The sequence below is a fragment of the Notechis scutatus genome, chromosome 2 (genome assembly GCF_049901735.1).
Source record: "Notechis scutatus isolate UNSWTSFEM ecotype Mainland chromosome 2, rNotScu1.2, whole genome shotgun sequence".
NCBI lineage: Eukaryota > Metazoa > Chordata > Lepidosauria > Squamata > Elapidae > Notechis > Notechis scutatus.
The window spans coordinates 266,105,558-266,119,421 of record NC_142010.1 but is presented as its reverse complement, the minus strand read 5'-3'; the positions used below and the strand labels follow the sequence as shown (position 1 = coordinate 266,119,421).

General features: G+C 45.0%; 2 protein-coding genes across 2 annotated transcripts; one reads left to right on the top strand and one right to left on the bottom strand.

Moving 5' to 3' along the window:
- Positions 1-280: 280 nt before the first annotated feature.
- LOC148132632 (uncharacterized) lies at positions 281-4,371 on the bottom strand. The gene is made up of 2 exons (XM_087958717.1): positions 4,144-4,371; positions 281-1,829 (listed from the first exon to the last, which is right to left on the bottom strand). Exons 1-2 carry the CDS (start codon positions 4,160-4,162, stop codon positions 382-384), a joined length of 1,467 nt encoding a protein of 488 aa, XP_087814843.1. The 5' UTR covers positions 4,163-4,371; the 3' UTR covers positions 281-381.
- Positions 4,372-7,829: 3,458 nt separating this feature from the next.
- RPP25L (ribonuclease P/MRP subunit p25 like) lies at positions 7,830-12,383 on the top strand. Its single transcript, XM_026691605.2, has 2 exons — positions 7,830-7,940; positions 10,724-12,383. Exons 1-2 carry the CDS (start codon positions 7,862-7,864, stop codon positions 11,263-11,265), a joined length of 621 nt encoding a protein of 206 aa, XP_026547390.1. The 5' UTR covers positions 7,830-7,861; the 3' UTR covers positions 11,266-12,383.
- The last annotated feature ends 1,481 nt before the right edge of the window (positions 12,384-13,864 follow it).

Here is a 13,864-nt window from a genome sequence, read left to right as displayed (position 1 = left end):
GGCCCTGAATTTTTCCAGCCTTCTCTTCTTCCTGCGTGAGACCTCCTGGAGGTGGTCTTATCCCCAGTCTGGGCTGCTGAGAAGAGGGCTTTACTCCCCCTCTCTTCTCCTTGTAAGGAAGTTCTGGAATCAGCCGTCGGTAGGTTTCAAGGACTCTTCTGGGCAAGCTCCACCTTTGCTGGAGCTTCATCCTCTGGAGGTGGAACTCCAGGAGAACGCCGGTGTCCTTGGGAAGAAAGTCCAGTTTCTGGGGCGGAGCTTCGACGTGGCTCTCGGCCTTGCGGGGGACGGAACCCCGGGGGACCACGCTCGGCAGGAAAGCCTTCAGAGACCTCCGGACCACACTGGGGAGGCCCCACTTGTGCTGCAGTCCCTTTTTTCTCACATGGGCCTCCAAGGTTTCTCGCCCCGTTGCTGGAGAAACGGGGTCTGTGCCCCAGAGAATGTGGACGCTGCCCTTCGGCCCAGGAGGGGCTTGGAGGAAGACGGAGGAGGGCCCACCGCAACCAGGGACTCCGTGGACCACTTTCCCAGGTCCCAACAGGAACTGAGGCGCCATCTCTGCACTGCCAGCTCCATCTTCTTCACATCCCGGGGGACCACGAAGGGGAGGAAGGCCAGGCGAGCTTCCAAGGGTTTCTCTGCACGGGAGACTAGCTTGGGCAGAGGCTGCTTGGCCAACCACGCGGAGCGTTGCCAGGAGTGAAGGACCACCTCCGGAAATACCTCCGCTTGTATTTCGACACACTTCTTGGCCAGGTGAAGTTTCACCTTCATCTGGATGATATCCAACGATCTTGGGAGCAACGGTGGACCAGTGACCACCGATCTCTTGGCCGTCCCGCCCAGTTTCTGCACTAGAGAATTTTCGCTCTTGGGTAGAAGAGGAAGAGGCGGCTTCATGTGCCTGAGGGCTCCTTGGACCCTCCTGGGCAGCTGCCAATGCTTCAGGTGGACTCTCTTCTTCAGGTGAAGCTCCAGGTACTTCTTGGTCTTGGCGGTCACAAAGGCCAGGACCCGAGGCCTTCTCACCACCACCGTGAGCCCCAGGGGCCTCACCGAGGAGGAATTTGGAGCAGAGGGCATGAAGCTACTGAGCGACTTGAGGAGAACCCAGGACATCCCCAGCAGATGCTGGAGCCTCTTGGCTACCCAGTGAGACTCCAAGCTCTGTATCAGGGCTTGTTTCACGAAGGAGATGGGGACAGGCAGAAAGGGCATCTCCTCCACCTTGGTAGCCTCCGGAGAAGCTTGCTTGGGTGAGCCTCGGCTGCTCTTCTGCTTCTGAAGGAGACGTTTGTGATGTTTACGGGACCAGCTGCTCTTCAAGCTGCTGAAGATGGTAGCGGAGTGGCTGGAAGAGTCCGTCCAGGTAGTGATGGACGAGGTCTCATAAGTGCTGGACGACCAGCTCGAGGAGTCCTCCGTATAAACATTCAGGTGCCTGGAGAAACTTTCCCGCGTCTTTGGGTCCTCAGGGGTAGCAGGTTTCGAGGCCTTCTGCCCGTGGATACTCGACACATGCCGGCTTGTCTCGGTGGACGTCGTGCCCTCTGGGCCAACGCTGAGGGTTCCCACGCAGGATGAGGTCACGCTGGAGGTCCAGATGCAGGACTCCTGTTCTTCCTCGACTGAGGTGATGGTGGAGACTTTGGTTTCCTGGCACGGCCGGAGCAGGAGTCTGGGCTTGGCGGAGCCGCTATCTGCACGCTGCCAACAGATCAGCTGCCAGGCCTCCTGAGCTACCCGCCTGCACACCTGGCAGACCAGTTCTTTGCAGACCAGTTGACGCTGGTAGGGCGTCCGATGGGCAGCGTCTCCTGTGGTCCCTGCGGAGGAGGAGGAGGACAACTGTTCCACCATTGGACCTCTTGGAAGGACTTCTTTTCGCCCGCCCCATTGAAAGGTGAAATGACTAAGGGGCCCAGGTGGTGCTACACCAACGCAACTTAAGAGCTAAGGAGAAATTTCAATTAACCAGTGGAACAGCTTGCCACCAGAAGTTGTGGGTGCTCCATCACTGGAGGCTTTCAAGAAGAGACTGGACATCCACTCGTCTCAAATGGTCTACTGTCTCCTGCTTGCGCAGGGGGTTGGACTAGAAGACCTCCAAGGTCCCTTCTGATTCCGTTATTCGGTTGAATGCTCGGTTGAAGAGGACTGCTTGCAAGCTATTTCTCTAAGAGGGCAGGGGAATGTTTCAGCTGAATCATAAAATCCTAGGGTTGGGTGGGACACCTTGGAGATCATCTAGTCAAACCCCTTGCTCATGGCTCAATCTTCTCTTCGAAAACCTCCGGCCATGGAGCATCCATGACTCTGAGAGCAGCAAATCCTTCCATGGATTACATGTAGTCCTCAACCTACGTCCACAATGGAGCCCAACATTTCTGTTGCTAAGCGAGACATTTGTTAAGTGAGTTTTATGATCCATTTTATGATCTTTCTTCCCATGGTTGTTAAGTGAATCCCTGCAGTTGTTCAGTTAGTCACACAGTCGTTAAGTGAATCTGGCTTCCCCACTGACTTCCATTGTCAGAAGGTGGCAAAAGGGGATCACGTGAATTGTCATAAGTACAAGTCAGTGGCCAAGACCCTGAATTTTAATCACATGACATGGAGGTACTGTGACAGTCGTAAGTCTGAATTTTGATCACATGACATGCAGGTGCTGTGATGGTCGTAAGTCTGAAAAACGGTCCCAAGTCATTTTTTTTCAGTGCCGTTGTAACTTTCAATGGTCACTAAGTGAACTGTTGCAAGTCGAGGACTAACAGTAATCATTTTCACGGTCAGGAAATGCTGAGTTGTTGTGCAAACTAGAGGAAGGTCTCCTCCCCACCGAGAATGAAATATTTGGAGGAATATTAAAAGAGGCAGAATATTATATTTCCCCAAAAGGAGGAATGGAGAAAACATGTTTTTAAAGGCAGAAAGCAACCTCAGTCTTCCTGCTACAGGAAACAGCCTCCAGCAGATGCCCAAAAGTTTTAGAGGTGGATATTTTGTGCCCGTTAAGAAATCCAGGACAGAAATGTTGGGCAATCCAGGGTGACATGCAAATTTGTGAAATGGTCCACATTTTTTGAGAGCCAGTTTGGTGTCGTGATGAAGGCACCAGGCAAAAAAACAGGGACCCTGAGTTCTAATGCTGCCTTGGGTACAAAGCCAGCTGGGTAGCCTTGGGCCAGCCATTTTTCTCTCAGCCCTCAGAAGCAGGGGATATTAAACCACTTCTGGAAAAACCTTGCCAAGAAAATTGAGAGAGAGGCAGGCAGGCAGGCAGAGCGAGGCAGAGAGAGAGAGACAAATGATAGATAGATAGATAGATAGATAGATAGATAGATAGATAGATAGATAGATAGATGATAGACAGACAGACAGACAGACAGATGATAAATCAGCCCTCAGAAGCAGGGGATATTAAACCACTTCTGGAAAAACCTTGCCAAGAAAATTGAGAGAGAGAGAGAGAGAGAGAGAGAGAGAGAGAGAGAGATGGATGGATGGATGGATGGATGGATGGATGGATGGATGGATGGATGGATAGATAGATAGATAGATAGATAGATAGATAGATAGATAGATAGATAGATATGGATAGAAATGATGGATGGATAGATATATAGATAAAAGATGGACAAAGATGGATGGATGGATAGATAAAGGATGGGCCGCTGGTTGGGTGGATGGATAGATGATAGGGATGGATAGAGATGATGGATGGATATATATATGTATAGATAAAAGATGGGCAGATAGATGGGTGGATAGATATAGACAGACACATATATGATACAGAAAGAAAAGAAAGAAAAAGAAATAAAAGGAGAAAGAAAGAAAGAAAGAAAGAAAGAAAGAAAGAAAGAAAGAAAGAAAGAAAGAAAAGAAAGAAAGAAAGAAAGAAAGAAAGAAAGAAAGAAAGAAAGAAAGAAAGAAAGAAAGAAAGAAAGAAAGAAAGAAAGAAAGAAAGAAAGAAAGAAAGAAAGAAAGAAAGAAAGAAAGAAAGAAAGAAAGAAAGGGAAAGGAAAGGAAAGGAAAGGAAAGGAAAGGAAAGGAAAGGAAAGGAAAGGAAAGGAAAGGAAAGAAAAGAAAAGAAAAGAAAAGAAATTGGTAGATTAAATGCTTGGAAAGAATTTAAACCTCTTCCGATGGTTTTCATTTCCTGCGGGCTGGTCTCACTTTTCTGCTGGACCAGCAAAGAGACAAAAAGAAAGAAAGAAAAAGAAGTATATTTTGTCCAAGAGACAGTGGTGGTTTGAAGCTCTTCGACTCATCCTCAAAACAGCCACACACCAAAGGCTAACGGAATGATCCAGGTTTCTGTAATATTCTATTGCACAAGGAAACTGGCCAAGTTTCTGCCCTACAGAAATACAGTCCAGCTATTCAGGCTGGATTTGATCCGATGGTATGATGTCAACAGTATCTTTTAGTTTGATGGATTTAACTAAATAAACTTTATTTAATTTTTTATAATTTTAAAAAAGACAAACAACAAAAATATAAATCTTACAACATCAACTGTGACATTCATCTCATACTAATATTTTGTGCATTATTTACAAATATATAGAATTTGTGTGGATATAATTCATTAACTTATCTAGTGCTTATCCCTATTTATTTACAATCCATTTATCTATCCAACGTTGATGGATTTAACTAAGTGCCTATGGCCATCGATGTCACCAATGGACAATTTGGCCTTCAAACTTCACAATTGTTTTCTAAAACCTTCCTGCCAGGCATATATGTCAAGTATAGGTAGTCCTCAACTTACAACCACAAATGAGCCCAACATTTCTTATAGTAGACATAAAGAACGGTCGCAAGGCTGGTCTAGGGAAGAGAAGGACCAGGGGGGACAGGAGAGCAGCCTTCCAATATTTGAGGGGCTATCGAGAGAGGAGGAGGAGGGGGTCAAGCTATTTTCCAAGGCACCCTTGAAGGCCAGACAAGGAAGAATGGATGGAAAATGAACAAGGGGAGATTCGACCTAGAAATAAGGAGGAATTTCCTGACGGTGAGAACAATTCACCAGTGGAACAGAAGTTGCCTCCGGAAGTTGTAGCTGCTCCATCACTGGAGCTTTTTAAGAAGAGACTGGACAGCCATTTGTCTGAAATGGGATAGGGGGTTGAGCAGGGGGTTGGACTAGAAGACCTCCAAGGTCCCTTCCAACTCTGTTATTCTGTTATACGCCAAGTTTCTTCATCAGACTCAACTACTGACGCGAGGCTCAGGTCTCAAATTCACCTTATTAAGAAAAGTCACCTTTTCCCCTCCCTATGACCTCTTCCCTATGGGATAGGTGTCCTAAAAAACTTACCAATTCCATCTTGGAGAACCATTTGCGGGGATCTAAGAGGCATCTCAAGCTGCTCCGGAGCCCCTCAGAAACCACCTGCAACACCGTGAACGTTTTCAGGATCTTCCATATAATAAAGAAGACTAAGATCAAGGGGGAATTTTTGCCGAGAAGTAGAATAAATCTCTGGAGAGCCAAAAAGCCAAGACACAGCACTTCCGGCTCCATGTTGGGAGAAAACCCAAATAACTGAAGTCCTGGGCTGGTTTCAGATATGAACAGAGCCTTAATATGATGTGTTCTGGGCGCATCATAAAGGTCTCCACACAGCACCATGCCAATCCCATCTCACAAAAGTCCCTCCTCCTCCTCCTCTTCCTGGAAATTGCCAGTTCTTTCTATGATTTTCACATAGAATGTGTCATTATGTTGCCATTACTTATGTAAATATGTGATTTACGCGCCCATTTTCTCAGATTCAGAATTCTTTTGTTGCTACCACTTGATTTCCAGTAAAAGATATCTTTTGTCTGATTAAAAGAGTCAATATTTCAGTCAGTAAGTATTTCTTTCTTGGATTTTGAATGGAGCACCAGCTGACAAAATGTCGCATCGCCCACTGGCTGGAATTCATGATGCTCCACGCACTTGTCTAAAGGTTTATCACCCCGAGTTTATCATCTTAGAACAAGGGTCCTCAAACTTGACACATTTAAGAGTTGTGGACTTCCACCTCCCAGAATTCTTGAGCTAACATGACTGGAGGAGGAATTATGGGACTTGAAGTCCACAAGTCTTAAAGCTGTCAAGTTTGAAGACCCCTGATTTATCATCTATCTATCTATCATCTATCTATCTATCTATCTATCTATCTATCTATCTATCTATCTATCTATCTATCGTCTTCTCATCCATCCATTCATCCATCTCCATCCATCCATCATCTATCACATGGGTCTTCCAACTTGACAGCTTTAAGACTTGTGGACTTCAAGCCCCATAATTCCTGAGCTAACATGACTGGAGGAGGAATTCTGGGACTTGAATCCACAAGCCTTAAAATTGCCAAGTTTGAAGACCCGTTTTAGAATATCACTCGATCAGAATAGAGCCGGAAGGGACCTTAGAGGTCTTCTAGTCCAGCCTCCTGCTCAAGCAGGAGACTCTATGGTACCATTTCAGACAAATGACTGTCCAGTCTCTTCTTAAAGACCTCCAGTGATGGAGCACCCACAACTACTATTATTAAGTGTTGTACCTTATGATTCTTGACGAATGTATCTTTTCTTTTATGTATGCTGAGAGCATTTGCTGTGAGAAAATTTCCTTGTGTGTCCAATCACACTTGGCCAATAAAGTTATTCTATTCTATTCTATTCTATTCTATTCTATTCTATTCTATTCTATTCTATTCTATTCTATTCTATTCTATTCTATTCTATTCTACTCTACTCTAATTCTAATTCTAGGTTGACTCCCTCTAATACTGGAATACTGCCATCATGTCTCCCTTAATTCTTCTTTTCTTTATACTCACCCAAACCCTATTCCTGCAACCGTTCCTTCATACGTTTTTGTCTCCAGGCCTTAAATCATCTTAGTTGCTCCTCTTTGCACTTTTTCCAAAGTCTCAACATCTTTTTTATAATGTGGTGATCAAAAAATGGATTCAGCATTCCAGGTGTGGCCTTATTAAGGCTTTATAAAGTGATACTAATACTTCACGTGATCTTGATTCGATGCCTCTGTTAGAAGGGAATGGAATGGAATATGGAATAGAAAATTTTGTATTTTATTTTCTATGATAAATAAACCTGGAAATAAGGAGAAATTTTCTGACAGTGAGAACAATCAACCCAGAGAACAGAAGTTGCCTTTGGAAGTTGTGGGAGCTTCATCCCTGGAGGCTTTCAAGAAGAGACTGGGCTGCTCTCGGTCAGAAATGGAGTAGGGTTTCCCGCTTGGGCAGGGGGTTGGATTAGATGACCTACAAGGTCCCTTCCAACTCTGATTATCTGTTATCTGTTAAATTAAAAAAAAACCCAATATTTTTTTTAAAGTCCCAAAGTTTTAGATCACAGTTGATTTACTTTCCGAGTCCTTCCATGAATAAAAACATCAATATTTTTTGCAGTTTGCGGACATCCTCGAAAAACAAAGGCTTTCCCCATCATTCCGCATTGCAAGAGCTGCATCCTTTCGTGTTTACAGAAAGTACAATTGCAACAGCCTTTAGACTGCAAAAAAAAAAAAAATTGATGAAAGCGATCACCGCACGATAAGCAATCCCCAAACAAAAGCATGAAACCCGGCTGGACCTTGGGGAAAAAACTTGAGCCACGTTAAACCACGTTTCTTGGTTAAAGAACAACCAAGCCTTGCTTAGTCTTTTTTTTTTTTTTTTATAAGCCAGGCTTGCAAAGCCACGTGACGAAGGCGTTTCCTGGAGAGCGAATTCCGCCCACAGCACCTCTGGGTCAATAGGAAGGAAAGGGCGGTGCTCCCTTTCTGCGCAGGCGCGCGTCTTTCCCGCCCTCTGCGTTGTGGCGCATGCGCGGACCTTCTTCCCCGCTGAGGGAACCTGGAGGGCGCCATTTTGGTTGCCGCGCGGCGGCGTCGGTGGCCATCGGTGAGTGAGGGAAGATGCGGGCTGGGGATGATGGGAGGCCTAAGGGGACCGTTGATGGGGCGAAGAGCGTCCGGGGCCGCGTTCACATGTTTTTGACCCAGCCCGAGTGGATCCCTGAGCGGCTCTGAGGGGAATCCGCGGCTCGGCGCGCGGCCCTGAGGCGCGTTTTTATTCATTTATTAATTTTTATCTCGCCCTTTATAAGATTTTTATCCTCTATTTTATATATTTGGGATAACTCGAGGTAGAAAATTGGCCTAATCCTATTTTTCCCCACAACAACCCTGCGAGGTGGGCCGGCCTGGCCTGAGAGAAATCCCCCCCCCCTAAAAAAAGTGGCTCCCCAATGAAGACCATTCGGTGCAAAAATTGGGGATATAATTCAAACCAACCAAAACATCTGCAATATTATTTCATGACAATCATGGGATAAATAATTCGTGAGTTATTTTCACCGCAATAATTCGCGAATGTGGGTGAACTATATCATTGCGATCCAGATAATATGCACAGCGTGGCAGTCAAAGTAATATTATTTCACTGTGGTAATTTTAGTGAATTGTTTCACTGCAATCCGAATAACATGCACAAAAGGTAACCAATTAATATTATTTCACAGGCATAATTCACTAATATAGATATTCCTCAGCTTACGACCACAAATGAGCCCAAAATTTCCTTCACTAAGTCCTAAAAGTGCTTTTTATCCCCCCAAGAGGCAACTGGACTTTCTGGGGGGGGGGGGAGGTTGAAAACTAGGCTGTTAACCTAGTTTTGCCCCACTTTACGACCTTTCTTGCCGCGGTTGTTAAGTGAATCACTACCTTTGGTAAGCCAGGGCTCCCTTTGTTGACTTGGCTTGTCAGAAGGTTGCAAAAGGTGGTGAAGCGAATTGCCCCATTTTATTAAATGTGAACCAGTTGCCAAGCATCTGAAACAGTAATTAACATTATTGTGAAGTGAGTTTTGCCCCACTTTACGACCTGTCTTGCCACGGTCGTTAAGTGAATCGCTACCATTGTTAAGTTAGTCACGTGGTTGTTAAGTGAATCCGGTTGTCCCCATTGACTTGGCTTGTCAGAAGGTCGCAAAAGGGGGAACACGCCTACCGTCGTAACTGTGAGTCAGTTGCCAAGTATCAGGTGAATTTTGATCAGGTAACCCTGAGGGATGCTGCAGTGGTTGTAAGTGTGAAAATGGTCATGATTTCGTTATAATTATGAATTGCCACTAAATGAATGGTTGGATAGTCAAGGACGATCTGTATTCCCAGCGAAGCTGGACGGTTTCCTAACTAAGGTGCCCCTGTAGAAGATCTCACAAAGACACAAAAGTGACACTTGTGGCTTCCACCCAGGATCTTTCGGCGTCTCCATCATGTGACAAGCACCTGGGGTCCATTTGGGTGGCATATAAATACATGCCAGTTGCCAAGAGTCCGAATTTTGATCACTGCAGGGAGGCTGCAGTGTGAAAAATTGTCATTTTTTTCCTCCCCAGGGCAACTTCAAATGGTCACAGAACAAGGGGTTGTAAGTCAAAGATTGTCCTATAAAGCTTTCTCTAATAGTACATTTAAAAGGGCATCAGCAACTCATCCTCTTCCAAAGGAAATGAGAGGCAGCAGGAGTGGGGGCTGTTTGACTAATTGATCACTGATTTTAATCAGCATCAACTGATTAAAATTGATGGCTTAAATGACGGAATATTTTCTTCTCGATTTGCATAGGGCTGATTGTTGAACATGAGATATTCATGAGGAATGCTTACAAATGCAAACCAGCGCACAGTTCTCTGGTTCTCTGGGGCTAAATAAAACGTATTTATTTTTAGTGCAATTTTATTCTGCCCCATCTCCATCTGCAAAGTGACTTTGAGCAACTTGAAATTAAAGTTCACTTGCTGCACATAAGCGACAGGACATAGAACAAGAGACTTGGAAGGGACCTCTGAAGTCATCTAGTCCAGTCCCCTGCTTGAGCAGGAGACCCTATACCACTTCAGACAAAGTTCTCTTCTTGAAAGCTTCCGATGATGGGGCACCCACAACTTCTGAAAGCAAGTTGTGCATTAGTTGCTTATGGGTGACTGAAGCCTTCCCTTGTGCGCGGTGAATGAGGGCGGGGATAAGGATGCTTTCATGGGATGAAGGCACCTTAGATTGAGTTAAAACGATCCGGCTTGACTCTGCTAAACTGTTTTTTAGTCATTATTGTTTCATTGTACAGTTATCTCCTTCCCCCTTTTTTATTTATTGAACTTATATGCCACCCATCTAACCTAGAGCCGACTCTAATCAGCTTATAATCAAAATACAAAATAAAGCATTTAAGCATAAGAAATATTAACATTAGAATGAAGTTAAAATTGCAAGATGGGGAGGAAGGGAATAAGGGGAGAAGGTGGGATCTTGGCACATTAACCATCTCCAGAATGGGATGTCCCCATCTGGGACTCAGGCCAGTTGGCAGAGTCAGATCTTCAGGGCAGGATGCAAATCTCACTGGGGAACGGAAGGGGGAGGATGTTTCAGTGGGCAGAAGCCACAGCTCTTCTCCTGGACCCCACCAGCAGGAATGCCTTGAGCAACAGGGTCTGCAGCATGTCCCTTCTAGCACAATGGACCCATGTCTGAAGGTTGTTTTTTTTGTCATCCTTGAAGATGGAACAAGGGACCAGATAAACCTTGATCTTTTCAGCAGGGTAAATTCCCCGACTTTGCGTCTGTAATCCTACAGCATAATTAGACCCTGAAAGGCTTTTTCTGTCCTCTTTCCTCACAGCACTGCAAACCATGGAGAATTACCAGAAGTCCAAGGTAGTGGAGAAGCCTCCTCCCCTCCCTTTCACCAACTTGCCCTCAGACATCATTGAAATGAAAGTGAAGGATGGAAGCAAGATCCGGAATCTGATGGGCTACGCCATTGGCAAGATGGAGCAAGAGACGATGAGGCAGATGCTCTTCAGCGGAGTCGGCAAAGCCATCAACAAGACCATCACCTGTGTGGAGATCATGAAGCGGAGGCTGAAGGGCCTCCACCAGATCACCAAAGTGTTCTTTCAGCAAATAGAGGAGATCTGGGAACCCATCGTGCCCGAGGCTGGCCTGGACCCCTTGACCGTGAAGAGAAACATCCCTGCCATTTGTGTTTTGCTGAGCAAAGACCCGCTAGATCCTCAGGAGCCAGGCTACCAGGCCCCCGGGACTTTCAATGCCTTCTGGTTGGAAACGCTGAATTCGGAGTCCCAGAGTCAGCCGAAAAGGAAGAGAGGTGGTGGGAGAGGGGCCAGCCATGCAGGAAAACATCCTTCCTCAGCTTTTTGAGAAGAATCCAAAAAATTATAAGCCTCAAGTCGAGCTGAGTAAATTACTTGCCTACAGAGCCAAAGAAAACTGGTCGCTTTTCATGTTGAGAGAGGAAAATTGAGGAACTTGATGGAAGGAAAGAGGCTGATTTAAAGGAAGTAGAAGAAAAGAGGCTTGAAATTTTGGAACTGCCTGGGTCAGGTTGATCATCAGCACCTGGCAAGGTGGTTCTTTTTTTCCTTTCAGAAGGAAAGAAATGCTCTGGTGGGTTGTTTGAGTTCTTGAAGCAATAATGATTAAAAAAAGAAGAGCCTTCCTGGTTGAGGGAGATGTGGAGAATCTGCCTGTTTACCAAGGGGGTAGCTTTGACGTTTGCCTGTTTTCCTCAGGGGATGACTATTGAATGTTACACGAATCTTAGGATCTACTTCTGTGAAAGGGCAGGTATCCTTTGCTTCCAAAATTTGATGGTGACAGGAGAAGGGTGCTCTGTTCTTTAATAATATTCTCTGGTTTTAACGCTGGGCTCTCCAAACTTGGCAGCTGTAAGACTTGTAGGCTTCCCATGCGCTGGCTGGGGATTCTGGGAGTTGAAGTCCACAAGTGGCCAAATTTGGAGGCCCCCTGCTGTAACCGAAGCATCTGCCTTCCTGTGAAGAGATTGCCTTGTTTGATACAGCATAAAGATGAGACGGTCTTGACTGCCCTACATGCAGAAGGTGCAGCTTATTATGTCTAAAGACGGTTGGAAAAATGCTGAGGTTATTTGATTGTTAAAAAAAAAAGATTGTACAACAGTACTATTTTAGTATATTTTATTTATAGTTTTTTTTTTCAACATTTGAAAAGGTTTCTTTGGTCTATGAAAGGGTTGTTGCTAGTTCAGACAATTGATCCTTATCTCCAGTCCTTCTGTTTCCCTCCATAAGTGGTGCCTGAGTGTTGCCTGAGGAAGTGAAAGATGTCATGAAGAGCATTTTCCCTTTTTAGCTGATGTAACTCTGGTTCTTCATTTATCTGTGAAAGCATTGATGCTCCAGAGATCCTACATGGGGCAGGAATTTTATCTGTGACTGTGTTGACAATACTGCTGGATTATTTGCATTCAATCATAACATTAAAAAAAATTCTTAGTACTCTCCAGGCTCACATCTCGTTTATTAACATAACAAAAACCTAGGAGCCTAAAGCCTTAGCTTTCTAGCATTCTGTTGTCAGTATCCAACCACAATTTTCTGAGCTGAAGTGAGATCTGGTCTTTTGGGCACCACTCAAAAATAAGTTGGGTGTGTGTTCCAAGTTTCCAGTTTAGCCTACAGCCCTGGAATATTCTGGTGGCCTTCCATTCACTTTCCAGACAGTTTGCTGCTTACCTGTTTCAAGTTCAGTCACAGCAGCTAACGGGCTGAGCTAAGAAAGCTGAGATTGTAATGTCATCTCTGCTCATGAAGTGACTTTTGTCTCCTAGTTGTGAGATAAAATTTCAGATAAGAGATCGGTAGTTGATGCTGAAAGGAAAAAAAAAAGTTTGCCTGTTTCCAGGACATGAGGGGCACAAAACAGTGATGTTAAACCCAATAAGCAAGTTTAGAACGGTAGTGGAATTGCAGGATTGGCCTAGTTAAGCATGTTGTAAAATTCTGTCTGTGTGCATATTCTTGGATGCTCTTCTGGTTGATCCTGCCCAAACAGTAAATGCTACAGAATCCAGAGTATAGACAGTCTCAAAACAAAACAGTCTTGCTCTTTTTTTTCTAGATTTCCTTAATATAATGATCTGTGGCCCGTGATGTTGGATATTCAAATGTACTGTACCAAAGATTTAGCAGTCATAGGTTGACTTAAGTGTAGCTAAAAACTACTGAGGGAACAGGAAGAATTGAGAAATAAGAATTGCAGGTATCCTTTGACTTACAACCACATTTGAGCCAAAAGTTCCTGTGGCTAAGCAAAATAGTTGATAAGTTTTGCCTCATTTTACAACCTTTCTTACCACAGTTGCAAAAGAATTGTAGTAAACTTTGGCTGTGCGATGATGCTCCCCCAGAGGGCACCCTTTACCCTAAGGAGCCTGGAACTTGATCATGCTGCCCACGCTGCCCCATTGCCAAGGGACAACCCTGATTGATAGCTTTGATAAAGCCACCTTTTAACTACCAAACCCTGGGAAGAACAGAGGAGGAGCTATAGAGAGTAGTTGGCTGCAGAGTCCAAAGTCTCTGGAGGAAACGGCTTGGCATGAATCCAGTCAGGAGAGCCACATGCCCTTGTGCCAACCAGAACCCAGGGCAAAGGGGATTGAGCAGGTGTGGCAGTAACAACCTTAGTGTGAAGGATGGACTGAAGCCACCCTGATCTTGGGACAAAAGGCAGTGCTGGAAATGTACCTGTAGAAAGAATCTCAGTGTCTGAGTTCACACAAGACCACCCATTCATTGAATTAACCAACAATGTGCGTACTGTGCAAACACAGCCCCTGGATTGAGTGCTGAGTAGGATCTGAGAGACCCACTGTTTTATTTGTGGAAACGGAGAATGATGAAGGGCAAATACGAATGCAGTCGGAAGATTTTAGTGAGCACAGAAGCGACCAAACTTAGTGCCAATTTAGAGCCCT

Excerpts from the sequence above, each read along its gene's own strand:
- RPP25L (XM_026691605.2), top strand. The coding sequence starts at position 7,862 with ATGCGCGGACCTTCTTCCCCGCTGAGGGAACCTGGAGGGCGCCATTTT. Across the intron at positions 7,941-10,723 it reads GGCGGCGTCGGTGGCCATCG|CACTGCAAACCATGGAGAAT; the intron begins GTGAGTGAGGGA and ends CTTTCCTCACAG.